The sequence below is a fragment of the Bos javanicus genome, chromosome 16 (assembly GCF_032452875.1).
Source record: "Bos javanicus breed banteng chromosome 16, ARS-OSU_banteng_1.0, whole genome shotgun sequence".
Taxonomy (NCBI): Eukaryota; Metazoa; Chordata; class Mammalia; order Artiodactyla; family Bovidae; genus Bos; species Bos javanicus.
Window position 1 is genome coordinate 42,381,234 of NC_083883.1, and position 25,979 is coordinate 42,407,212.

Here is a 25,979-nt window from a genome sequence, read left to right on the forward strand (position 1 = left end):
ATGGCAAGGGCCACGTAACCAGACTGTGATGTGGTGGGCATGGTGGTCAGAGAGGGCTTCCTGGGGGAAGTGACATTTAAGCTATGACCTGAAGGAAGAACGAATAGGCTGGGGTGGACCGGCAGAGAGTGGTGCTGCTGGGAAGGCCTTGATGAGGGCAGTTAGGGGGAACTTTCAGCAGCCCCAAGGGGCCCGAGTGTTGCCAAGGGTGAGGAGAGCGAGCTCCAGACGAGGCCAGAGGTGGGCAGGACTGGCCAGGCTGCTTACTCAGCACCCAGAAGAAAGGAGGCTTGGCCTTCGAGCAGCCCAATCAGACCGAGAAATGGAAATGGGTAATAAATAGCCACAGATGAGTCATCTCAAGCCCCAATTCTAAACCCGCTTTGCAGCTCTCCCCAGCCTGCATCCTTCCCGGGAGGGGCCCCTGATTTCAGAATGACCAGGTCAGGCAGAGCTGAGCCCCTAGGGCCCCCTTTGCCGGGAGCTCACCCCTGCAAAACCCCAGGCGGTGAGGCAGCTCTTCTTGCAAGAACTGGGCCCCTATCACCATCCTTGGGACTCAGATCAAAATGGAGAGCACACAGAAAACCCTTCTCAGACCACCAGTGGTTCATATTAAAAAAAAAAAAAGGATAGAAAGAAAATCCTTGTACAAATAAAATACAATTGGAAGTACTCAGATGTTTGTTTGTTTGTTTTGTTTTTAAGTATTTCGAAAAGTCAGACAAGGCCCGAGTTCCCATCCCACCTCTGTTACAGCCACAGCTGGGCGGCCTGGAACAAGTTGGTTAACCTCCTGAGGCCTCTGTTTCACCCACTTCATAGGGTTGTGCAAAGATTAAAGGAGACGATAAATCTTAGCACAGAGCTGGGCACACAGGAAGCTCTTGAATACTCATTGCCCAACTACTACAAAGACAGGGATCTCTTCTAAATATGTGGCCACCTAGTCAGGCCCCAACCACATGAACTGATGGGGCCATTGTTCTCTCCAAAGGCCCCCCAGTCCCCTGGGCCTCAACACCGGAGCACTGGCCCTGGCATCTCAGGACCTCGGCTAGAAGACACCATCTCTGTGCAAATGTCCTTAAGAAGATTGTCCAGGTCAGAAGCTGACATGAAACGTGCAGAAACGCCAGAGAGAACTGTTAATATCTCCCAACAATAATACTGACTACCATCTACTGAGCAATCACTATGTGTATGTCAGAGCTCACCAGACTGGCCCTTGGATTCGCTCCCTATTGCTGCTGTAACAAAATGGCACAGACTGGGTGACTTAAACAACAGGAATTTGTTCCTCACAGTTCTGGAAGACCTAGATCAAAGTGACGGCAACTTTGGCTGCTCCTGAGGCCTCTCTCCTTGGCTTGCAGTCAGCCACCTTATCACCATGTCCTCATGTGACCTTTTCTGTATGTGTGCACGTCCCTGGAGTCCATTCCTGTTTTTTTGCCATGCAATAAGGCTGAGTGGCATCACTGACTCAATGGACATGAGTTTGAGCAAACTCTGGGGGATGGTGAAGGACAGGGCAACCTGTCATGCTGCACTTCATGGTGTCACAAAGAGTCGGACAGACCTGAGCAACTGAACAACAACAAAGGCTTGCAGGATCTTAGTTCCCCGACCAGGGACTGAACCTGAGTCTTGGCAGTAAGAGCCGAAATCCTAACCAGTAGGCCACCAGGAAACCGCCTGTCTCCTCTTCTTTTCAGGACACCAGTCCTACTGAATATGGGCCTCACCCTATGACCTCATTTAACCTTAATTGACCTCTTTAAAAGGCCTGTCTCCAAATAGAGTAACACTGGGGGTTAGGACTTCAATATATGGATTTGAGGGGAACACAACTCAATCACGTTTACCTGCATGAGCTCATTTATTCTCTCTTGTATCCACAAGATAGGCATTATAATAGCAAATTTATAGATAGGAAATTGAGTTGAGGACTTCGCTCATGATACAGTGGATAGGAATTCTACCTGCCAATGCAGGGGACACAGGTTTGAGCCCTAGTCCAAGAAGATTCCTGGACTAGGAATGGATGCCATATGGATGCCACAGAGCAACTATAGCCCATGCGCCATGACTACTGAAGCCCACATGCCTAGAGTCTGTGCTCTGCAACAAAAGAAGCCACCACAATGAGAAGTGCACATATCACAACACCCCGCTCACCACAACTAGAGAAAACCCAAGCACAGCAGTGAAGACCCATCACGGCCAAAAATACATAATTAAAAAAAATAGAACAGAAATTTATGTTTAAAAAAAGAAAGAAATTGAGTTAAGAAGTGAGTGTCCAACAACACGTCAGGAAAACACAATTTCCTGTTGGTGGAGTGAATAACACTTCTCCGTGCTCCTCCCTCCCCCCAGATTCAAATAACTCTGAAGAAAGAGTCAGGGAATTTGGGGTCTGAAAATCTCAAAGCAGGAAGACGCTGACTTCTCCCAGAGACTGTTCTAGACTTCCTGTACTTGCCAGGTCCGAGGCAGTGGGGGCATGAGTGCCTGGCCCAGACTTTCTGTGCCAGCATTGGCAAAGGAGACTGGAATGCAGGAAGTGTGGGAGGCCAGCTCAGGGACCCCCAAGTGTGACGGCTGGGAGATGGGCAGCACACGTGCGGCAGGCAGGTGTCAGCAACCCCAGGAGAGCTCTACGATCAGGTGGTGACCCCAGCCACATCAGCGATAACCTCGGAACTCCCTTTCCCCGAGAACTTCTCACAGAAACTCACAGCTGAGGAGGTGGGATGACGGGCCTGAGCTCTTGGGGTCCGTCTGCATCCCAGGAATCCCATGACATCACTTCTCTCTTCCCCAGCCGGCCCCCCCACTACCACCCACCACTCCCCCAATGGCCGGGCAGTGGTGGGGTCATGACACGGCAGTCCAGGGCCTGACCCCAGAGTGGACACGTTGGAGAGGCCCAACGCCTCTGAGGAGTTATGGGGCATGAGCCACAGGCACTGGCTGTCAAAACCACAAGAGAGATTGAAAAAAAACTCCTTCCCAGTCAGAATGAAAAGTGAGACTGAGAGAAACTGAGTGAGATCTCTGCAAACGGAAAGCCAAACGTCGGCTTCCATGAAAGGAACTCGGCGCAGTGGGTTGTTAAATGACTAAGTGCTGGGCCCACAGTGACATGGATGGGGCCTCCTGCAGCACGTGTGTGTGTGTGTGTGTGTGTGTGTGTGAGGGTGTGTGAGGGTGTGTGTGAGGGTGTGTGCGTGAGGCTGTGCGCCCAGAAGATTATGTGTGTGCATAGGCACAGAGAACAAATTAGTGATTACCAGTGGGGGGAGGGACGCTATCTGGGGGAGTTTAAGATAGGCTTTTGTTGTTCAGTCACTCAGTCATGTCCGACTCTTTGCAACCCCATGGACTGCAGCATGCCAAGCTTCCCTGTCCATCACCAACTCCCGGAAATTGCTCAAATTCATGTCCATCGAGTCGCTGATGCCATCCAACCATCTCATCCTTTGTCTCCCTCTTCTCCTCCTGCCTTCAATCTTTCCCAGCATAAGGGTCTTTTTCAATGAGTTGGCTCTTCCCATCAGGTGGCCAGAATATTGGTGCTTCAGCTTCAGCATCACAGGGATATGTTATTGTACAGCACAAGGAATAGAGCCAATAGTGCAAAGTAACTACAAATGGAAAGTAAAATTGTATAAGAATGAAAATTTTTAATTAAAAAAAAGACAAGAGGTAACAAGTGTGGGGAGGATGTGGAGTCAAGTAAAGGAAATCCGTGTGCATTATTGGTGGGAGTGTGAATTACTGCAGCCACTACAGAAACCAGTATGAAGGCTCCTCAAAACAAATAAAAATAGTAATATCATATGATCAAAAAAAAAAAGATTATGTGTATGTACAGGGATGTGTGAGGTATGTGGACACTGTGTGGCGGGGCATGAGAGTGTGTGTTCAAGGCTGGGTGAGTAAAGGTGTGTGAGGGGCATGCAGTCAGCAGAACATTAAGGATCCTCTCCAGCTGCACAGCAGCCCCGGCAGAGACGCCCCCATCACCCAGGGAGGAAAGTGAAACTCAGGGCAAGGAGGTCACTTGCGCATGTTCCCCAGCCTGGGGACCACACTCATAACCCAAGCTTAGACACTGCTCCCTACTGAGCTGCCTCTCAAGGAAAACTAGAGTCCATCCCAAAGCCAGCCCCCTGGAGGCAAGATACACAGGATGTTTGTCCCTGTGGGAGGCATGGTACAGGTTAGATGCATGGACTCTGGAGTTCATGATGGTCTGAGTTCAAATCTCGACTTGGTCATGTGCTAGCTGTGTGGCCTTAGGAATGTCACTTATCCTCTCTGTACCTCAACATCTCCACCCATAAATGGGAACAATAACCTTACCTCATAAGGTGGTAAGAACTCAAAGGGTTAAGAGATGCAGAGCTCTTAGAATAGCATCTGGCATATAACAAATGCTACAGAAATCTTTCTTTTCATATCATAGCAATCAATTCAGTTCAGTTGCTCAGTCGTGTTCGACTCTTTGCTACCCCATGGACTGCAGCACACCAGGTCTCCTTGTCCATCACCAACTCCCGAAGCTTACTCAAACTTATGTCCATCAAGTCAATGATGCCATCCGATTATCTCATCTTCTGTCTCTCTCTTCTCCTTCTCCCCTCAATCTTTCTCAGCATCAGGGTCTTTTCCAGTGAGTCGGCTCTTCGCATCAGGAGTGGCCAAAGTATTGGAGCTTCAGCTTCAGCATCAGTCCTTCCAATGAATATTCAGGACTGATTTCCTTTAAGATTGACTGGTTTGATCTCCTTGCAGTCCAAGGGACTCTCAAGAGTCTTCTCCAACACCACAATTCAAAAGCTTCAATTCTTCAGTGCTCAGCTTTCTTTATGGTCCAACTCTCACACCCATACATGACTACTGGAAAAACCATAGCTTTGACCAGACAGACCATTGTTGGCAAAGTGATGTCTCTGCTTTTTAATATGCTGTCTAGGTTGGTCATAGCTTTTCTTCCAAGAAGCAAGCGTCTTTTAATTTCATGGCTGCAGTCACCATCTACAGTGATTTTGGAGCCTAAGAAAATAAAGTCTGCCACTGTTTCCATTGTTTCCCCATCTATTTGCCATGAAGTGACGGGACCAGATGCCATGATCTTCATTTTTTCAATGTTGAGTTTTAAGCCAACTTTTTCACTCTCCTCTTTCACTTTCATCAAGAGGCTCTTTAGTTCTTCACTTTCTGCCATAAGGGTGGTGTCATCTGCATATCTGAGGTTACTGATATTTCTCCCGACAATCTTGATTCCAGCTTGTATCATAGCAACGAGCTCCTGCATTTAATAAGCTCTGCAGACAGGTGACTCTCAGAATTATAAAATCCACAGATGTATCAGGGGCTGGAATGACTGGAAACTAAGAGTGGGCCAGGCTGGGTCTCAGTGTGGTGGTGACTGAGGCAGAGGTATGTGGGGAGCCTTGTCTCCAGGGCTCTCTGCTTGCTCACTCCCCAAGTCCCCATCTTTCCTCCTCTCCTCCACACATCGCCCGAGAGAGGCCCTTTTGTCTGGGAAGGTGACCTGAATTTCCAGGCAGAAAAATGAGGTCACGGTTGCAAAGAGTGGGACACGACTGAGCGACTGAACAATAGACCTCCCTGGTGGTACAGTGGATAAGAATCCATCTGCCAATGTAGAGGACACGGGTTGATCCCTGGTTCAAGAAGATTCCATATGTCTTGGGCCAACTAAGCCTATGTGCCATGACTACTGAGCCTAAGTTCTAGAGCCCAGGAGACACAACTACTGAAGCCCTCTCGCCCTAGAGCCCGTGCTCATCAACAAGAGCAGCCACCGCAATAAGCCAACACACCACAACAAAGAGTAGCCCCCACTCTCCGCAGCTAGAGAAAACCCATGCAGCCATGAAGACCCGGCATAGCCAAAAATAAATAAATAAAATTTATTTTTAAAAAACGAAGCCCAAGCAAGAACAGCTCTGGGATGCAGAGCTCACAGGTTGGGGCTAGACAGGTACGCCAGCTCCTTTCCACCTCCCCAAGCCCAGCAAGGAGTTTCCTGGCACAAAGTGTGTCTTGGTCTCCTTGGACCGTCATAACAAAGGCTTACAGACTGAGCAGCCTAAACAACAGAAACATATTGTCTCACAGTCCAGGGGGCTGGAAGTCTGAGGTGTGTGAGTCAGGCTGGGTCCTTATCAGGCCTTTCTCCTGGGCTTGCAGATGGAGGATCCCTGCCCTTCATCAGGCCCCCAGCCCAGCAAGGCGAGAAGATCCAATGAGCCCAGCAGGGCCTCATTGAGAGGCACAGGAAGGTGCAGGCCGAAGCTGGCTCCCTGAAAGCTGGTTTCCAGGGGTGGTGAGGGTCAGGGAGAGCCCATGGCCAGGCAGGAAGGCCAAGGACAAGCCAAGTTTGGGCAATAATCCCTGAAGGAGGAGGCAGATGGAGGCTTGTGTAAACCCCACGCCCACAGACACTATCTTCCAGGCTGTGTCCCATACCATCCCACGCCCCTAGACTTTGAACCCAAGGATTCCTGGAAGCCTTAATGGTTTCTAGGCCTCTGAGTCTTCTGCAGAAGCATTCTCACCCACCACCCACCCAACTCTCCCGGACCTGCAGGCCTACAGGAGCCCACGCCAGCAGGGACACTCGGGCAGAGATCTTTATCAGTCATTCACTGGAGGAAGTCCCTAGAATTTCCCCTCTCACCCTCTGTCAATTCTGTGTTTCAGGCCAGGTGAAGCAGACTGCCCCCAAATAGGACTTCTATTTCACAGTATACAATGAGCCCTTGTTTTCATATAATACTATCTCATATTTATGAAGCACTTACTAAGTGCCAGTTACTATGCTGAGCATTTCATTACCCCACTGTCTCATTTACTCCTCTACACACCCCTGTAATGTAGGTAGCATTACAACCATATATATATTTTTTATTTATTTATTTATTTTTGGCTGTGCTGGGTATTCATTGCTGCGTGGGCATCTCTCCAGTTGCAGCAAGTAGGGGCTGCTCTTTGCTGCGGGGCATGGGCTTCCCGTTGCAGTTGCATCTCTTGCTGTGGAACACGGGCTCTAGGGCGCCCAGGCCTCAGTCGTTGAGGCATGTGGGCTCAGTAGTTGCTGTTTGTGGGCTCTAGAGCACAGGTTCAGTGGTTGCGGTGTACTGGCTTAGTTGCTCTGAGGCATGTGGGATCTTCCTGGACCAGGAATCGAATCCATGTCTCCTGCATCACCCAGCAGATTCTTTATCACTGAGCCACCAGGGAAACCCTACAACTTCCATTGTACAGACGAGGCTCAGAGAGGCTCACTGGCTTGCCCTGAACTCCAGGCCTCAGCTTTAGGTCCAGTGCTCTGTCCATGCAGCCGGCACTGATTCCACATAGACCCAGGAGAGTGCTCCTCCACGCTGCAGGTAGACTTTAGCGACAGGAGCCAGGGAAGTTTATCTGAGTTCGTTGGGAGTGGGAAGGATGGGCAGCTGGGTCTCCCAGGAAGGATTCCCCCTGCTCTGCACCAGATCTGGGACCTGGAAAATTCTCAAAGCTCCCTGCTTCCCCTTCCCTCCCGCTGAGATGTCACGGCTCCTAGAACAGTCTTGTCACCTCGAGAGCTGGGTCCTTCCAGCGTCTTACCACACAATGGGGCCTGGGGATCTCTTGAGTTTCAGGAGCTGTGTGAGGGGGCATTTCTAGGGAGGGAGGGAGAAGCCTCGTGGCCTCTGGCCACAGACAATGAGGACCTGAGGGAGAACACCTTGTGGTAAGGGCTCAGCCTGGTGCCACAACAGGGGGATGTCCCCAAAGACCACCTAAGCCACTGGCAGGCACCTATATTCATCACTGGGACCAACCTCATGCCACCCCCACCAGCCACAACATGGTCCCTTGGGGCCCAGGCTTCCCCTCCTGACTTCCTGCACAGTCACAGCCCACCACCGTCACACCCTGAGGCGTCAGCCATGGGCAGGGCGCTGGTCGCCACAGCCCCGTGGCTGACTTAAGCCCTCCGCCTCCCGGTGGGCAAAACCCTCAACCTGGAGAGCTGACCACCGCACATTCGCTGCACGTGCTCTGAGCCCAGAAGGAAGAAGCAGAGGGAAGAGCCAGTCTTTCAATCAACCAACTTGCTATTTTATTCCTGGTTCCTTCTAACCTCCCAGGGGAAGGGGTGAGCCTGACAGAGTGAATTCAGAGAGGGCAGGCCCCTGTACCCGTTAGAATGATGTTGGTCTCATGACAGGGTGGGGTGGGGGACAGGAAGAGCTGATGACAATCATGAGTCTTATCAACCTCTTCTCGGGCCAGCCCATGGGCAGCCCTCCGCCTGTCTAATCTTCTGTCCCTCTCTCTCCCTGGGACTATCACCCTGTACACATGCCAAAATGAGCCAGAGGTGTGGTGAAGTGCCCAAAGTCACACGCTTGTTGTTCAGTCACTCAGTCACGTCTGACTCTTGGCGACACCATGGACTGCAGCATGCCAGGCTTCCCTGTCCATCCCCAAGTCCCAGAGCTTGCTCAAACTCATGTCCATTGAGTTGGTGATGCCATCCAATCATCTCATCCTCTGTCATCCCCTTCTCCTGCCTTCGATCTTTCCCAGCATCAGGGTCTTTTCCAATGAGTCAGCTCTTCGCATCAGGTGGCCAAAGTATTAGAGTTTCAGCTTCAACATCAGTCCTTCCAATGAACACCCAGGACTGATCTCCTTTAGGATGGACTGGTTGGATCTCCTTGCAGTCCAAGGGACTCTCAAGAGCCTTCTCCAACACCACAGTTCAAAAGCATCAATTCTTCGGCACTCAGCTTTCTTTATGGTCCAGCTCTCACATGTGCACATGACTACTGGAAAAACCATAGCAGTGACTAGATGGACCTTTGTTGGCAAAGTGACGTCTCTGCTTTGTAATATGCTGTCTAGGTTTTTCACACAGTTTGGAAGCAGGATTTTCTATCCTGCAGCTTTACTGAATTTGTTCATAGTTCAAACAGCCTTTTTGTAGAGGCTTAAGGGTTTTCTATATATATTCTATAAATCTGCAAATAGAGACGGTTTTACTTTTTCCTTTCCAACTCAGATGCCCCAAATGGGAGTTGGAGGGGCTGTCTGAAGCCGTCTCTTTGAAGCCACGCTCTGTGCCCCTCTCCAGGTCAGTCTTTCAATGCAGCTCCCCAGTTGGACCAGGTCTGACCCACAAGACTGGGGCAAGCCAAGTAGGAACTTTGGTTGCAATAAAATGTACATCCTCAGAACGTCAGGATGCTATGCTCAAAAGGCACCTGGAGAAATGATCCTGGAAAATCCTGTGCTTTGTGTTTCTTGGGCCATGAAAGGTCCACCTCCACGAGGCTGGAGAAGCAGAAGTGGTCTCTCATCCCATCAAGGAGAACCATCTCCTACAAGGCAACCAGGAGATGTTTCTGTTCTTTGGGAAGTTGGAAGGGTCCCTTGGGGAACCAGCTGGGGCTCGTTTGTCTCCACACACTCCCTAATCTTCTCACCAAGGGCCTGGGACCCACGGCTGCTGGTGGTTGAGGAATATGTCACAGCTGTTCCCAGTCACTCCCTACTTCCCATTCAGGAAGCCAGATACCCGACGGGGGTGAGGGGGCAGTTGCTAAGCAAGACCTATGACAGTCTGCCTGGGACATAGGACAACATGGTGTACAGAAAACCAGGAGCAGTTACAGAAGCTACCGAGCACCTCTGGTGCCACATTCTTAGGACACTTTCCACATCCCTGTGCTGCATGGTCTCCATTTTCCTAAGACCTGGGGACTCATTCACTCATTCATCAAATACCTATTTATTGCATGCCCATCATATGCCACATACCAAGCTAGGAGAGAGCTGAAAACAAGGCAGGCCTTGCTCCTGCCCTCGAGGAACTTTACAGTTGAGTGTAATGGGATAGGTATGGGGACACAGAGGTGGGACCTGACTCAGGTGCCTCGGCCAATCCCGTGGGCTCAGGGAAGGGCTCTGAGGAGCGGACCTGGAAGTTGGGGCCTGAGTAGGAGTTTGGAGGATAGAGAGAACTCTGAGCAGAGGGAACAGAACAGGGTGGATGAAGGCCCAGGAGAAGCCAACAGGTTTAAGAGCCAGAAAAAAAGCTTCAGCAGGGCTGGAGCCTCACATGGGAGGGATGTGAGCCAGAGAAGAGGGAAGCAGAGGTCAGGCCTGGCTCCAGCATTCTTCCCAGCACTTCTTCCATGTGCGGGCTCTTCGCAGTCCCAGCACAGGGAGGGGGGCTCCGTGGGAAGTGACCTGTTGTCTGGTTCACCACTGCATCCTCAGAGCCTGGCATAGCGCCTAGCACAGGAGCTCAATGTATGTGTGATGAGTGAATTAATGAGAGAACGAATGAACCAATGGCCAGTGAGAATCTGTGTCTCTGCTGTGACACAGCCAGATTCCCTTGTTCCTATTTCTAAATGATTGACATCAATTTTGGAAGATGCCAGTGATCTTCAGACTTCCCAACCTGGAGACCCAGCGAAGGGACTGGGACTCACCAGGGAGTGTGACTTTGAAATCTGATGTGGGGCCTAGAACCTTCACAACAGCATTATCGACTCAATGGTCTGAACAAAGTCCAAGAGACGGTGAAGGACAGGGAAGCCTGGAGTGCTGCAGTCCATGGGATCGCAAAGAGTTGGACACCACTGAGCCACTAAACAACAACAAAAAAGATGATCTTGCTTTTTTCTTTTGGGATTTATGCCAACAAACAATGACACTATTATTAAGCATGTAAGGTGTCCAACCACAAGAGTCCTTTGGTTTGGAGAAATGAAAGCACCCTTCCCATTGCCTTTAGGGACTTTCCATGTGGCTCAGTGGTAAAGAATCCGCCTGCCAATCCAGGACACCTGGGTTTGATCCCTGGGTGTCCTGGAAGATCCCTTGGAGAAGGAAATGGCAACCCACTGCAGTATTCCTGCCTGGGAAATCCCATGGACAGAAGATCCTGGCAGCTACAGTTCATGGGGTCACAAAGAATCAGACACAACTGAGTACACAACTCCTCTCCTCTCCCATCACCTTCATGATGCAAGTGGGAGCTCAGGCTAGAGGGAAAAGCCAAATCCTGAAATACAGTTTAGTCACTATTTTTGAGAAAACAGGAGGAAAAAAAAAAGTTCCAACTAAGAGAAAAATACCACCTCTGCTTTAATTCTAGCAGGGGAGAGGGAGACACTAAAGCAATGAACCTCATGGGTAGTAATTTAATAACATATAAAGGGGACTTCCTTGGCAGTCCAGGAGTTCATGCTTCCATGGCAGGGGGCATGAGTTCGATCCCTAGTCGGGGAACTAAAATCCTGCATGCTGTACAGCACAGCATGGCCAAAAAAATTTTTTTAAAGGAAAACACACACGGGCTGGGATGGAGGAGTTCAGGGAAGTGCAGTGTGTGATGGGGCGGATGCATCTGAGGGGTCCAGGGATTCAGGGAAGGCCCTCGTGAAAGAAGAGACTCTCCAGCTGAGATGCACACCTGGAAGGGGTGGAGGAAGCGGGGCAAGAAGAGATCTGGACATCCCCTAGGGAGGGAGGGACAGCCTGGGAGAATCAGGAATGGCTTGCCTGTTCGTGGGAGGGCAGAAGTGACCATGATGGGGTGCAGGTGAGTGAGGCAGAGCTGGAGACGTGATGCTCTGTGCAGGGCCTCTCTCCCTGTGATCTTCATCCTTGGGGTCCCTCAGGTTTGAAAAAGCCTGTTCCCCAGCCTGCTCATTCAGAGTGGATCTGGAGCGGATGCGTGGGCAAGATAGAAGCCAGAAATCTTCTAAATGTTCAAAGGAATGGTCCTTCCAGAGAAACCACTGGCCTTGGTGACTTAATGGCCTAGCACTACAGTCTGGACTTTTATGCGAGAGAAATATTTCTATCTCATTCAAGCTGTTGCTCTTCTGGGTTGGCTAAACTTAGAAGGTGATCTCAGCTGTCTATGCTGTCATTTTGTTTGACAGAAGGTTTCCAGATTCTCTTCTGCCTCCTGCCAAAGAATTTCTAACAAAATCGCTGACTCCCACAGGCTCTCTATTCTTTTTAAATGATGAGTTCGATTACTGAATTTCTTAACTTTTGCACCAGATGAGTACCTTACTTGCCTCACTCTAATGTCTAACTCTGGGTTTCACCAGGTGGCATAATGTCCAAGCTGGTGCTTAATTTTTTAAAATTATGATTTGCTTATTTACTTGGCTGTGTTGGGTCTTAGTCGTGGCACCCAGGATCTTTATTGCATCATGCAGAATCTTTTCATTGCACCCTTCTGGCTCAGGAGGTGCAGCTGTCGGGCTTGGTTAGCCCTCGGCATGTGGGATCTTAGTTCCCTGACCAAAGCAGATTCTCCACCACCACGGAAATCCCACAGGCTTTCTTGAATTAAAATCACATGTGTGAAAACAAGAACCAAAAAAAAACCAGTCCAACTCAAAACTGGGCAAAGGACTTGAATAGACATTTCTCCAAATAAGACAGACAAATGGCCTCTAAGCCCACCATCACTAACATCATCAGGGAAATGCAATCAAAACTACAATAAACAAGATACATCACACCCATTGGGATGGCTATTATAAGAAAAAAAAAGGCAGAAAATAACTGTTAGTGAGGATGTGGAGAAATTGGAACCCTTATGCACCGCCAGTGGAAACATAAAATGGTGTAGCGGCTCCTCTGAAGACTGTATCACAGGTCCTCAAAAGATTAAACACAGAATGACCCTACGATCCAGCAATTCCTCTCCTAGGTTTATACCCCAAAGAATTGAAAGCAGGGATTCAAAGAGACATTTGTACACTCATGTTCACAACAGCATTATATACAATAACAAACGGTGGAAGGGACTCAAAGGTACATCAGCAGATGGATGGATAAACAAGATGTGGTCCATCCATACAACTAAGTACTTTGCAGTCTTAAAAAAGGTAGGAAATTCTGACACTTTACAACATAAACCTCGAGGACATCACGCTAAAAGAAAGACGCCAAAAAAAGGAACAAAAAGACAAATACTGCACAATTGCACTCAGATGAGGTAACCTAGTCAAATTCATAGAGATGCAAAAGAATGATGGTTGCCAGAAGCTGGGAGGTAGGATGGAGAAAGAGTGTTTAATTGGAGCTCTGCTCAGATGGTAGAGAAATCTTCCTGCAGTGCAGGAGACCTGGGTTCGATCCCTGGGTCAGGAAAATCCCCTGGAGAAGGGAATGTCACCCCACTCCAGTATTCTTGCCTGGAGAATTCCATGTACAGAGGAGCCTGGCAGGCTACAGTCCATGGGGTCGCAAAGAGTCAGACACAACTGAGCCACTAACACTTTCACTTTCCAGTTTCGCAAGAAAAAAATAATTCTGGGGATGGTTGGTGGTGAAAGTTGCAAAAAGTATAAATGGACTTTAGGGCCACTGAATTGCATGTATAAAAGTGGGAAACTTGTGTTTTTGGTTTTTTGGGCTGCAGTAGATTTTTGTTGCTGCACGCAGGCTTTCCCTAGATGTGGCGAGCGGGGGCTACTCTTCGCTGCGGTGCTCAGGCTCCTCCTCGCAGCGGCTTCTCCTGTTGCAGGGCGTGGGCTCTATGGTGCACCAGGCTCTAGAGTATAGGCTCAGTGGTTGTGGTGCATGGATTTAGTTGCTCCAGGGCATGTGGAATCTTCCAGGAGCAGGGATCGAACAATGACCCCTGTATTTGCAGGCAGATTCTTATCCACTAGACCACCAGAGGGGCTTCCCAGGTGGCGCTAGTGGTAAAGAACCTGTCTGCCAATGCAAGAGACGTTAAGAGATGTGGGTTTGACCCCCAGGTCTGGAGGATCCCCTGGAGGAGGGCATGGCAACCCACTCCAGTATTCTTGCCTGGAGAATCCCATGGACGGAGGAGCCTGGCGGGCTACAGTCCATGGGGTTGCAAAGTCAGACACAACTGAAGCAACTTAGCACACACACACGGACCACCAGGGAAGTTCCTATTATGTTACATTTTATACAACTGAAAATAAATTTTTAAAAAATTAATTTTAAAAAATTACATGTGGAAGAGACTTCGTTTCTTCAGATACTGGAATCAAGTGGCAAACCATGACCTGCTGCTCAAAGTGCCCACAGACACGTATGCATGATCACAGACACATTTGGACTTGAGAGTCTCTGGAAAGGATATGTGCTGGCCAGGTAGCCCTGTGCCTACCACTCCCAGTCACCTTACCTGAGGGAAGACTCAGGCCAGAGTTTGTATTGCCTGTTACTGTTGCCAATGGCCTGGGAGGTCTGTGTGTCCATCTTGCAGGGATAGAGCTGGTGAAGTCATGACGTGGAGGACAGTAACACTCACCCAGTATACCATGCGCCCCTTCATGTCTCGACTCCACGTGACTAGTTCTGTCCAATGTACCACAAGCAGAAGTGACCTGTGTCATTTGTGGGCTGAAGCCACTGGTGGAGCCACCATTGGTCTGGGTCCCCGAAAGACAATGTCAAAATAGAGGTCCCACTGTGACCCATGATGAACAGGTAGTGTGAGCAAGTCAGCAAGAAATAAGTCTTTATGTCAGACCACCATAATCTGGGAGTTAATTTGTTGCTGCGGCATAACCTCACTTATCCTAATATGTGTGCTGTGACTGGCGGGGAAAGGTTTTCTCAGCTTCACAAGCTCCAGGTGGGAGCCACAGGCCACAGCCCTAGTTCCACCCCTCTAAGCTAGAAACCTCAGAAAAAACACATGCCTTCCCTGGCCTTAGGTTCCCCAGGTATTCCATTTTTATCCTACAAATTAGAAAGTTCATATTATTCAACATATAGGGGGAAAGACAGGTGCCACTTACTAATTCAGGAGGGCAGAAGTGAGCACTTGCCTCTGACTTGAACCCTCCTGGCCTTTGGTTTCCCAGGTGTCCCTGCTGGGGCTCTGAATCATCCATGGTTTCTAGGGTTGGGCTTGAGATGGAAATAAAGGAGCCAGGGGACCCAAGAACTTTAAGAGCATTCCTTTATCACTGAATCCCGGTGTCAGGGGTCAAGAGGGGAAGGGCTCATTCACTCCCCACTGTCACAGCTTCAGCCTCATCTACAGGGGCCGGCCTGAGACCCCAAGCCCCTTGCTGAGGGGGCCTTTTAATGCTGACCTTGACCCCAGCCTGCTTGGGGGACCCTCACCCCCAAAACAGCCACACTCAGTGCTGGATCCACCCCACCCGGCACACGCTGTCAGAGGTGTCCTTCCTCAGATGAGGAGGGCCAGGCTGAGGCCAGGACACCTCCGAGGTTCTAAGGGCATCGGCAGGACAGACCCGGCACATGTGGGAATCTAGGGCTGCAGGGAGCACTGAGCTTTACTCACAAACGTGTCACAGAATCCCCTCACCCCAACCCCAGAGTCCCCTTCTGTGTCCCCAGGAAGGAGACAGGCCAGGGCCCCCAGCCTAGGAAGGAAGGTGGGGCCTGAGTCCACCTCCAGCCAAGACTGGGCAAGGCTCCCCTCTCGTGGGCACCCCTGCCAGAGGGGAGAAGCTGAAATGACGGCAGGAGCACCGTTCACCTCCAAGTGGCCAGTCCTCAGGGCTTCGGCTTGGGGGAGCGGGGCCGAGGCATGGAGGAGGGTTCTGACCAGATTGGGGTCGGGGGTGGGACCCGTGTTGGCACAGCCTAGGGAATGAAGAGAAAGGTGTCAGAGGGGGCCTCTTTGGGATGGGTTCCCCCCATATGCAGCCTCATCCCCTTCTGGATCTCAGAGTTGGGGTCAGCTTCCAGGGCACGGTGGGGTAGCCAGTGGGGAGCAGTGGAGACTGGAGAGGTGCTGGGGGTCAGGGCCAGGGAGACGGGAGCCCACAGAGAGAGGTTTCCAGGTTCTGCTCTCCCCCACCCCCAATCCCTCCCCCAGAGACTTTGCAGTCCCCAGACTACTCCAAGGTGTCTGCCCCTCCCAGGGCACCTTGGACTTACCAGGTGAGGACAGCTGGTGGCTGACAGCTTCTGATGGTGGGCCTCAGAGGAGACACTGGACCAGAGGTCCAGGGTTTTGGGGGCTGAGCTTTTCTCAGACTTCGGAGGGATAATGTCCCAGCCCAGCAGGCAGTGCTGTGGAGAGCAAGGGATTAAGATGCCTGGCTGGGGGCGGCACTCCTCACTGACCAGGCAAGCCCAGGGAAGGGCTGCACCTCTCCTCCGGGACTGGCAGCCTTCTCTAGGACAGGGCTGTGTCCCCCATGAGGGTGGAGGGACCCCCCCGCCCCCACAAATAATCACAGTGTCCCTCATGACTGAGGCTCCCCCAGGGCAGAGGTCTGTGTCCACCACTGTCCCCCCGGGCCTCCCTTTCCTATCCTGCGGACCCAGACCACAGATGGGTGGAGGGAAGGCCGTGGATGCTGATGGAGCACATCCTGTGTGCCAGGCTCTGCTCCAGGCCCCTAACAAGTACTGACTCACTGACCTGGCCCCCGCCCACCCCATAAGCCTGAGGACAGTACACTGGACCCATTTTACAGATAAGCAAACTGACTTTCTTCAGTACTCCTTCTCCTCGCTTCCATTCCAGCATCCCTGGCCTCAACTGGGAGTAAGTGGGATCCCCACTGACCCCTGTCCTACCCAGGAGACACAAAGGGTGGCTCTATGGGGGAGGCATCATGGAAGTATAAGACCCCAAGTTCCACCTGGCTGACCATGGAAAAGGCACCTCCCCTCTGCCTCAGTCTCCTCATCTGTAAACTGGAATAACAGCAGGACCTGCACTCTCTGGAGAAGGAAATGGCAACCCACTCCAGTATTCTTGCCTGGAGAATCCCATGGACAGAGGAGCCTGGCGGGCTATGGTCCATGGGGTCACAAGTGTCGGACACGACTTAGTGACTATACCACCACCACTGCACTCTCTGTTGCTTGACCCCACAAGATAAACCCCCTGAGGACTGTGCACACAGCACACAAAAGCATGAGAAATCAGACCCTTCTGCATTATGCCAGCTCATGGGCAGACAGCGGGTGGGTGGGGAGCCTGGCCTCCATCAGGGAACAGGTGCAGCACAGGTGACGTGAGTGGCCCAGTTTCAACTCCAGAGACTGGGGTCCTTGAGCCCAGCGTCGCTGTGTGGCTCTGGGACAGTCCCTGGCCCTCTCTGGGCCTCAGGACACATCTGAGGACTGGGCCAGACAGGCGGCAGCCCTACCCCCATCCTCACCCGGGGCAGCGCCAGCGTGTCGGAGGCGTCGAAGCTCTTCCGCCGGTGGATGCGGTGCCGGTGTGGGGGATCCAGGACGGACAGTGGGATGCTCACCCTGGGGGGTGGTGACAGTGGGGGCACTCCTGCAGGTCTCTCCAGGCTTCAATAGCCTGACCTGCACCCTCAAGACCACGGGTCCCAGGCTGCTCCCCTCTGCCGCTGCCCCTGCGACTCCCCTGGGTGTCCTGCCCACTCAGGCCACTCACCTGACCTGCGCTGGCTCTGCCAGGGTCCCCGCACCCCGCTGGTCCCGTGGCTTCCTGCACAGGCGGCAGGGGGTGCCAGGATCTGCAGGCACCAGAAACAAGCGCCGGTTGACACGGTAACAGTACACACCTGTGAGACCAGAGAGGAGCAGAAGTCCCTCCTCAGCTGGGGAACCTAGACCCCCCGGACCCCAACCAACAGGCCCACCAACCCCTGCACAGCCCCAGTGGCCACATTCACAGGCCCGCCCACATGTACATGCAGCGTGCACACATACACGTGCTCACACACGACACTGAGCACTGCTTTCTACTCAAGCATGACACACATGTGCACACGTGCTGGCATCTTCATACATTCAAATGTTATCTGTGCACACGCAGAGCGCTGCTTCATGGAGTCACATTTGTGGACATGTACGGTGTGTTTATACTTGTAATTACGCACACACACATATGTCCGCATGAATACGCCTCACACACACATACACATACATGGATACAAACACTACGCTGTACGTACAAACCCACAACATAGACTCAGATGCTCACGTGACTGAGCCGGACTCCCCACCTCAGATGACCCACAGGCAGAGAGGAGAGGAAGGGGGTGGGGGGCATGTGGGAAGCAAGGCAGGGGAGAGGCTGGCAGTGAGTGCACAGGGCTGGCCCTACTCCCCATGAGGCCAGGCCTCAGCTCACCCCCACCCCCTACCCAGGGCTCACCATCCCCTGTCGGGACACCAGGCTCCCTCCCTGAGTCCTCAACATTCAGCTGCCTCCCCAGGCCCCCAGGCCCCCAGGCCTTGGCTGGGCTCTGGGGTAACCAAGTGTTTACACTCACATTCGTGGTCCCCCTCCACAGCATCACTCTCCTGCAGGCCTAGGAACTGGGGTCTGTGAGGGCGAGAGGGTGAGCAGGCCAGAGCATGAGGGCGAGCAGGCCTGAGCCTCCCTGCCCACCCTGTGCCTGCCCGTGCTCACTCAGGGCCACTGCAAATACACTCCTCCTTGTTGGCTTCCCGGAACTTCTGCAGCTTCGAGAAGAAGGCCTCAGGCTTGCTGGTGACGGGAAAGGTATTGTCCAGGGACCCTGGGGGGACAACGCACAAAGGAGCTGCTGTGTGGCCAAGACTCAGGGGGTGCTCGGCACTGGCGATCCAGGCCACTGAGTCGCGTACAGACCTGGAGGGGTCCCTCAACTCACGTGACACATGCATACCCAATCATCTATGCAAAAAGTATTTATAGAGCGCCTGCTACAAGCCAGACACTGTTTCACGTGCTAGGGAAAGAACAGCAACCTAGACAAAGCCCCCACCCTTTTGAGGCTTACATTCTAATGTGGCCACAAGCCAGTCGCTAAAGAAACCTGAGATACAAAGTGGAAAGGCGACACCTATCAGGAAGTAAGAGAGAAAGAGAGTCAGGAAACTGAGCTTGGAGGGCAGAGGGGCCAGAGGGAGCTTCGCTGAGGATGTGACACCTGAGTAGAGACCTGATGAGGGAGGGAGGGAGCCATGGGGACATCCCAGGCAGACAGAAGAGCAAATGCAAAGGCCGTGGGGCAGGTGTGTGCTGGTACACTGGAGTTACACTCAGGAGGTGGAATGGGCAGAGCGGTGAGAGTAGAGGAGATGTGACTGGGAAACCGCTGATGGGTTTGGGGACAAGGAGTGATATGATCACATCAGCCATGTGCTTTTAGAGTACTCCTCTTCTGGCTGCAGCAAGGTGAGAAGAAGCAGGCATACCAGTTAGGGGACTACTGCAGGCATCCTGGGGGAGACAAGATGGTGAATTCTAGAAATATGTTGAAGGCAGGGCTACCAGGATGTATATATGAAAAGGAGAGGAAAAATCAAGGCTGATCTCCAGATTATGTCCATTAGCACCATGAACAGAGCTGCCGCCAATAGAGATAGGAAAGACTGCAGGAGGGTGGACCAAGAGCCGTGGAAGTCAGGACCTTGATTTTGGACCCGAGATTAGTCTAGGACACCTAGTGAGCCAGGCAGAGAAGAAAGTCAGATACACAAGTCTGGAATTCGGAGGAGCAGCATGGGTTAAGTGGGTGAGAAGAGGGCAAGGAGAATCTTAACACTGACGGGGTCTAGGGGGTTTGGAGGTTGGAACAAGGAAGTAGATCCGGCAGAGGAAACTGGATGGAGCTACCAGGGAAGTGGGGAAGAGCCAGGGGGGTGCCCAGGTTTGGAAGCCAAGGGGAAGAAAGAGCTTCGGGAAGGGAAGAGGGAGTGGCCGCTGTGTCCATGCTACTCAGGGGCCAAAAAGTGTGTGGACTGAGAACTCAGCTGGGAGCTGGTAACACAGTGGTCACAGCTAACCTGGGGTGGTGTCAGGGACTAAAGCCTGATTTTAAGAAAAAGTCAGGGAGAGAAACTGGAGATGGTGAATCAAGATGGCCTTTAGAGTTTCATGATAAAGAAAAGCAGAGAACATGGGTATTAACTAGAAACAGGAGGGAAAGTCACAGACTTAATCAGTTCTCATTAATACTCCCAGATTTACCCCAACCAGATGTGAGACTTTGCTACGCTTTTCAGTCTCTTGGCCCTCAGCCTTCTCATCTGTCAATGGGGACAGTAATAGTATCCACCTGATCAGATGATTGTGAAGAGTCAAGAAGTTAATGGTAGGAAAGCTCTTGGGACAGGGCCCAGCACAGGACAAGCACTCCGTGAAATCAGTTCTCATTAATACTTCCCAGTGTTCATATGCTGACAGAGCAGAATGATGGTGGAGGGAGGACAGGAGAGAATTACAGGAAGCAAGAGCTTTGGGAATCAAGAAGGAACGGGGCCAAGCACACAAATGCACAGACAGGCTGGAGACAGGAGCTCAGAAAGGAGAGAGGTGCACACGGACACAGGGCAGGAACAGGGCAGGCGCCTCTGCTTTCTCAGAGACAGGAAGCAAGGCAGTGAGCTGGCAGACAGGGACTATGTCCCCTCTGCAGGGGCCCAGCAGCCCCACAGAGCCCCTGCCTTGTGGCAGGAACTCAACCTCTCTGAGCATCAGTTTCCTCCTTCATGAAAGTGAGGATCCAACAGCCCGAGCTCTGAAGGCTGTCCACTCACTCCTTCAACCAGTGTTGGTGTGCTGGCCCTGTTCTAGGCTCAAGGAACACAGCAACAAAAAGACAGCCAGGCCCCTGCTCCAACAGAGCTCATGAGCCAGACCAGAAACAAGCAAACAAGATGATTTCTGAGAATGAATGAAGGAAGAACACAAAAGTAGCTGATGCTTACAGGCAAGGATGCAGGGGCGGCGGTCCTCCGACCTTGTGCTCGTGCAAGGCGCCTACCATTTGAGCTGAGTGCTCAGTGATGAAAAGGAACCAGCAGGTGTGAATCTGGGGAAGTGCATTCAAAGCAAAGGGAAGAGGGACTTGCATAGCAGTCTGGTGATTAAGGCTCCATGCTTCCAATGCAGGGGGCATGGGTTCAATCTCTGGTCGGGGAACTAAGATCCCATGTGCTGCACAACACCACCAAAGCAAAGCCAACGGCAAGTGCAAAGGCAGGTGGCCATGAGCACACAGCTGGTTCAAGGACCAGCAAGGAGGCCCATGAGGCTGGGACAAAGAGTCAGACGGTAGGTGGTTAGAGGTTATGTCACCGGGCCAGTAGGGGCCAGATCATACCTCAGAAGTCTAGATAACAATTTTGGATTTACTCTAAGTGCTAGCTTCCTAAGTGGTGCTAGTGGTAAAGAATCCGTCTGCCCAATGCAGGAGATGTAAGACACCTGGATTTGATCACTGGGTTGGGAAGATCCCCTGGAGGACGGCATGGCAACCCATTCCAGTATTCTTGCCTGGCGAATCCCATGCACAGAGGAGCCTGGCGGGCTACATGGGGTCGCGAAGAGCGAGGCACAACTGAAGTGACTTAGCGCACACACTAAGTGCTAAGTATTCTGAATGACATGATCTGATTCCCAGGTTTCAAAATTCATTCTGGCTGTTGAGTCAAAAATGGATGATAATGGGGTTGGAAAGAGGCCAGAGGGTGTTCAGCCAGGAAGCAACTGAGGCTGCTGGGGGAGTGGGGGGAAACGTAAAGAGATGATACCAATACAGTTTCCCAGGGCCTGGCACACAATAAATGCCAAAAAAATAAGGCAGCTCTCATTCATGCAACAAACACTCGGTGAACACCGTCTCTGCTTTTCACTGTGCCAAGGGCTGAGGCACGAGACGTGGTACTGAAGATGCTCCCACCTGGTGGGGGCTCAGGCAGGTGCATGAGCAAGCTAGGGCCCCCACCCCCAATCTCCAGGCCCTGGGGAGGGCCACACCTGCAATCCAGTCGTAGCCCAGGTAGGGTCTCAGGCGCCAGCTCTTCTCAGGCACTGGAGACTCCTTGTTGGTCACTCTTGGCTGAGGAGGGAGGCAAAGAGGGGCAAGGTTGTGCCAGCAGGCCCAGCCCAAAGGAGGCCCCACCTTGAGGGGAGGAAAGGGGCTATGTCTTAACTTACACTCTGACGTAGGCCCCAGGGTTCAGCTGAGGGCTTGGGGGCTGGAGGATAAGAGTTTGACCCCCCACTCCCCCCACCATGTGGGACTATGAACAAGTCTGTCCTCTGAACCTCGGTCTTTCCATCTGCACAATTCCCAAAGTGCTCTCTGAAAAAGTAATGGCCACAACTTATCAAGCACTCAGGCTGAGCAGGACATGACTCACAGCACCTCCCAGGAGCCTCTCACCCTGGAAGGGAGGCTGCCTGTGAGTGCATCTGTCAAAGGGGAAACTGAGGTTCAAGGAAGCCCCATCAATGGCTGCCCCACTCTCCCACATTACCTTGGACAACTTGCCCTGTCGAGCCAAGATGGACCTCAGGGCCTGGGCCTCCTGGGTTCCTGGACTGTCCAGCTCTGCTGAAAGCTCTGGGTCACTTGAGTCTGAGATGGCCAGTAAGGGAGCTGAGTGGGGCCTCGGTGGGCCCAGGGACTCCCGGTATAGGCATGTGGCAGGTAGGAGAGAGTTCATCCCAGAGCTGGCGTCGCCAGGCCAGTACCTACCACAGGGGTCACCAGGGTGGGCATCTTGTGGGCAGGAGGCTCTCGAGGCAACTGAGGACATCTCTTGGGATGATGGCATCTCTGAGTCGTAGCTGCTGCTCGAGTCCAGGCTCGACTGGAACAGAGAGGCTTGGTCACCAAGAGGCTGAACACAGAGGCTCAGCCTCTGCAGTGTCCCAGGCCGTACCTTCCCATGCTGGAACTCACTCAAGTTTTCTCATCATCAGTAAAATGGGTGCACTGCATAAGAGGACCTGGAAGGCCTGGATTCTGGCTTAAGGGTTAGGCAGCCCCTCTCTCACCCCTGGGACTTGGTCAAGGTGCTTACTTCTGAGGCTGCCTTGGCCACGGACTGCCGCACGGCATCCTGCCTGACCCACAGTTGCCGCAGGAGCTCCAGGTTGAGCTGCCGCAGCTGCACTAGGTCCCTGGTCTCCACCATCCTGGGCTTTCCACGACAGATGTCACCGACTCCTGGACCACAGACTGCCCTCAGGGCTGGGTTCTCCTACCTGAAGCCAAGACAGAGAGCATGACAGCACTGAGGAGGCTGCCCTTCGGAGCCAGAGTCAAATCCCCACTCTGATATTCCCTAACTGGGAAACCTCAGGCAAGTTAATTAACCTCTCTGTGCCTCAGTTTCCTCATCTGCCAAACAGATGATAACAGCATGAACCTCATAAATATGTTGTAAGGACTAAAGGAGGTAATGCATATTATATCTGATGGTCCAGTGGTTAAGACTCCACAATTCCAATGCAAGGGGCATGGACAGATTCGATCCCTGGTCAGAAAACTAAGATGCCACACTCAGACCTGCCAAAATATTTTTTAATTAAAAGAAAATCTTAGCCCAATACCTGGCACACACAATGAGCGCTCAATAAATGCTTATTATTGTTAAACTAGCCAGAGCATGTTTCCTGACATGTCAGAAGAGATTAATCTCTCTCCTCTAACAACCTTAACTATGAAATTATGACTAGTTTAATTTGTAGACATCAACCCTGAATATCGGAGAAGGTGATGGCACCCCACTCCAGTACTCTTGCCTGGAAAATCCCATGGACAGAGGAGCCTGGTAGGCTGCAGTCCATGGGGTCACTAAGAGTCGGACACGACTGAGCTACTTCACTTTCACTTTCATGCATTGGAGAAGGAAATGGCAACCCATTCCAGTGTTCTTGCCTGGAGAATCCCAGGGATGGGGGAGCCTGGTGGACTGCCATCTATGGGGTCGCACAGAGTCGGACACGACTGAAGTGACTTAGCAGCAGCAGCAGCAGCAACCCTGAATATTCATTGGAAGGACTGATGCTGAAGCTCCAATATTTTGGCCACCTGATGCGAAGAGCCAACTCACTGGAAAAGACCCTCATGCTTGGAAAGATTGAAGGCAGGAGAAGGATGAGATGGATGGATGGCATTACCAACTCAATGGACATGAGTTTGAGCAAACTCTGGGAGATGGTGAAGGACAGGAAAACCTGCCATGCTGCTATCCATGGGGTCACAAAGAGTCGGACACGAATGAACGACTGAACACCACCACCTTAATTTGTAGTGGACAATTAGGGCAAGTCTACAAATGTAAAACATTATAACTTTCAAATTCACACAAATCAGATTTCTGAAGGGACTCGTCCTTCTCTCCTGCCCTCCCTTCTTCTTTTTTAACAAATGAAGAAGTTCAGAGAAATTAAAATACTAGCCCCAAGTCACACTGTTTGTAGTGGCATAGCCAGGATTTGAACCCAAATCTGGCTCCAGAGTCCATGGTTATGATAACCTTTCCCCAAAGTGTGGAGGGGGGCCTAGGAAGCCACCTCCTCATTCTCCAGCCTTTGGCCTCCCAGGGATCTGGGCTCAAGGACACACTGATGCCTCTGGAAGAGACTTCAGCCGATTAGGGGAAGAAGCTTCATCTTCTCTCTTGAGCTCCAAGCCGATTCCTCCAACTACAAATTCAGTCTCCCCCAGTACACACGATCCCTTTCTAACACTGGGTCCAGTCAGACACCCTGCTGTCAGAAATCCTGCCCTGACCCCAGCCCTTCCACCCACACTCCTCACCTGTGGACCACCCACATTGGGGCCCCCTCCTCAAGGCCCGGTTGCAAGTGCTAAAGCAGAGAGACCCGCCCCCCACATACACCCACCCAGGGAAGGGAGGACAATGGAGATGCGAGTACAGTGGTGGGTGGTGCAGACAAGTGGGGAAGACAGCCTGATTCCGGTCCCCGCCCTCATCTAACTGAACGACTTTGGGCCTCCATTTTCGCACGGCGTTAAAGAGAGAAAACCTCCGGCTCTGGAGGCTCTCTGGAAAGCTATAGCTGCGCCAAGGCGACAGGAAGGCAACGTTCTGAAGAGACACACATTGGGGCAGCGGCAGTGCAGCGGAACGCAGGGGCGGAAGGTCCCCTCCCAGGAATGGGAGATTCGGCCTCCCTCTTCTTTCCCATCACGGGACCAGGACGTTTCGTGGAAGTGCACGTGGAGCAATCCGTCGAACCACTGCTCTCCAACCCCGGGGCCTGCCACTTCCGCACTCACCGCTGGGAAGTCGGGGAATCAAGCTGCCTGCGACAGCCAGCGCTGCCGAGAGTTCCGCCAGGCCCACCCATCGCGTCACCAACTGGGGGCGGAGCCTGATTCGGGCGCCCTGATTGGCCAGACGTGGAGCGGAGCCGAGACGCTCCTGGGAGCCGTTACTTCGCCTCAGAAGCTGCAGTTTCAACATTGGGGCGGGGCTCAATGCTGATTGGTCAATTCCGAGACCTGGTACGATTGTCGGAATGGGGCGGGTCCCCAGAAGACGGGCTCCGATTGGTCCGGACAGTTCAGTTCAGTTCAGCTCAGTCGCTCAGTCGTGTCCGACTCTTTGTGACCCCATAAATTGCAGCACGCCAGGCCTCCCTGTCCATCACCATCTCCCGGAGTTCACTCAAACTCACGTCTATCGAGTCGGTGATGCCATCCAGCCATCTCATCCTCTGTCGTCCCCTCTTCCTCCTGCCCCCAATCCCTCCCAGCATCAGAGTCTTTTCCAATGAGTCAGCTCTTCACATGAGGTGGCCAAAGCATCGGAGTTTCAGCCTCAGCATCAGTCCTTCCAACGAACACCCAGGACTGATCTCCTTTAGGATGGACTGGTTGGATCTCCTTGCAGTCCAAGGGACTCTCAAGAGCATTCTCCAACACCACAGTTCAAAAGCATCAATTCTTCGGTGCTCAGCCTTCTTCACAGTCCAACTCTCACATCCATACGTGACTACTGGAAAACCCATAGCTTTGACTAGACGGACCTTTGTTGGTATAGTAATGTCTCTACTTTTTAATATGCTGTCTAGGTTGGTCATAGCTTTTCTTCCAAAGAGCAAGCATCTTTTAATTTCATGGCTGCAGTCACCATCTGAAGTGATTTTGCAACCCAAGAAAATAAAGTCTCTCACTGCTTCCATTGTTTCCCCA

The 25,979-nt window shown here is 51.9% G+C and overlaps 1 protein-coding gene across 7 annotated transcripts; it reads right to left on the minus strand.

Moving 5' to 3' along the window:
• Positions 1–15,005: 15,005 nt before the first annotated feature.
• MIIP (migration and invasion inhibitory protein) lies at positions 15,006–25,263 on the minus strand. Of its 7 annotated transcripts, none has more exons than XM_061382698.1 (10): positions 24,885–25,055; positions 22,834–23,017; positions 22,506–22,620; positions 22,285–22,358; positions 21,782–21,863; positions 18,446–18,554; positions 18,306–18,358; positions 17,462–17,591; positions 15,976–16,110; positions 15,006–15,678 (listed from the first exon to the last, which is right to left on the minus strand). In XM_061382698.1, exons 2-10 carry the CDS (start codon positions 22,945–22,947, stop codon positions 15,456–15,458), a joined length of 1,035 nt encoding a protein of 344 aa, XP_061238682.1. In that variant the 5' UTR covers positions 22,948–23,017; positions 24,885–25,055; the 3' UTR covers positions 15,006–15,455. The 7 variants fall into 7 exon arrangements, with proteins under 7 accessions (XP_061238682.1, XP_061238681.1, XP_061238680.1 ...); XM_061382697.1 differs by having other exon boundaries at positions 22,285–22,385; XM_061382696.1 differs by adding an exon at positions 17,214–17,310 and having other exon boundaries at positions 22,285–22,620.
• Positions 25,264–25,979: the final 716 nt, after the last annotated feature.

Excerpts from the sequence above, each read along its gene's own strand:
- MIIP (XM_061382693.1), bottom strand. The coding sequence starts at position 22,947 with ATGGTGGAGACCAGGGACCTAGTGCAGCTGCGGCAGCTCAACCTGGAG. Across the intron at positions 18,359-18,445 it reads TGTATTTGCAGTGGCCCTGA|ACCCCAGTTCCTAGGCCTGC; the intron begins GTGAGCACGGGC and ends TCGCCCTCACAG. Across the intron at positions 15,679-15,975 it reads CCACCAGCTGTCCTCACCTG|GCTGTGCCAACACGGGTCCC; the intron begins GTAAGTCCAAGG and ends TTCATTCCCTAG.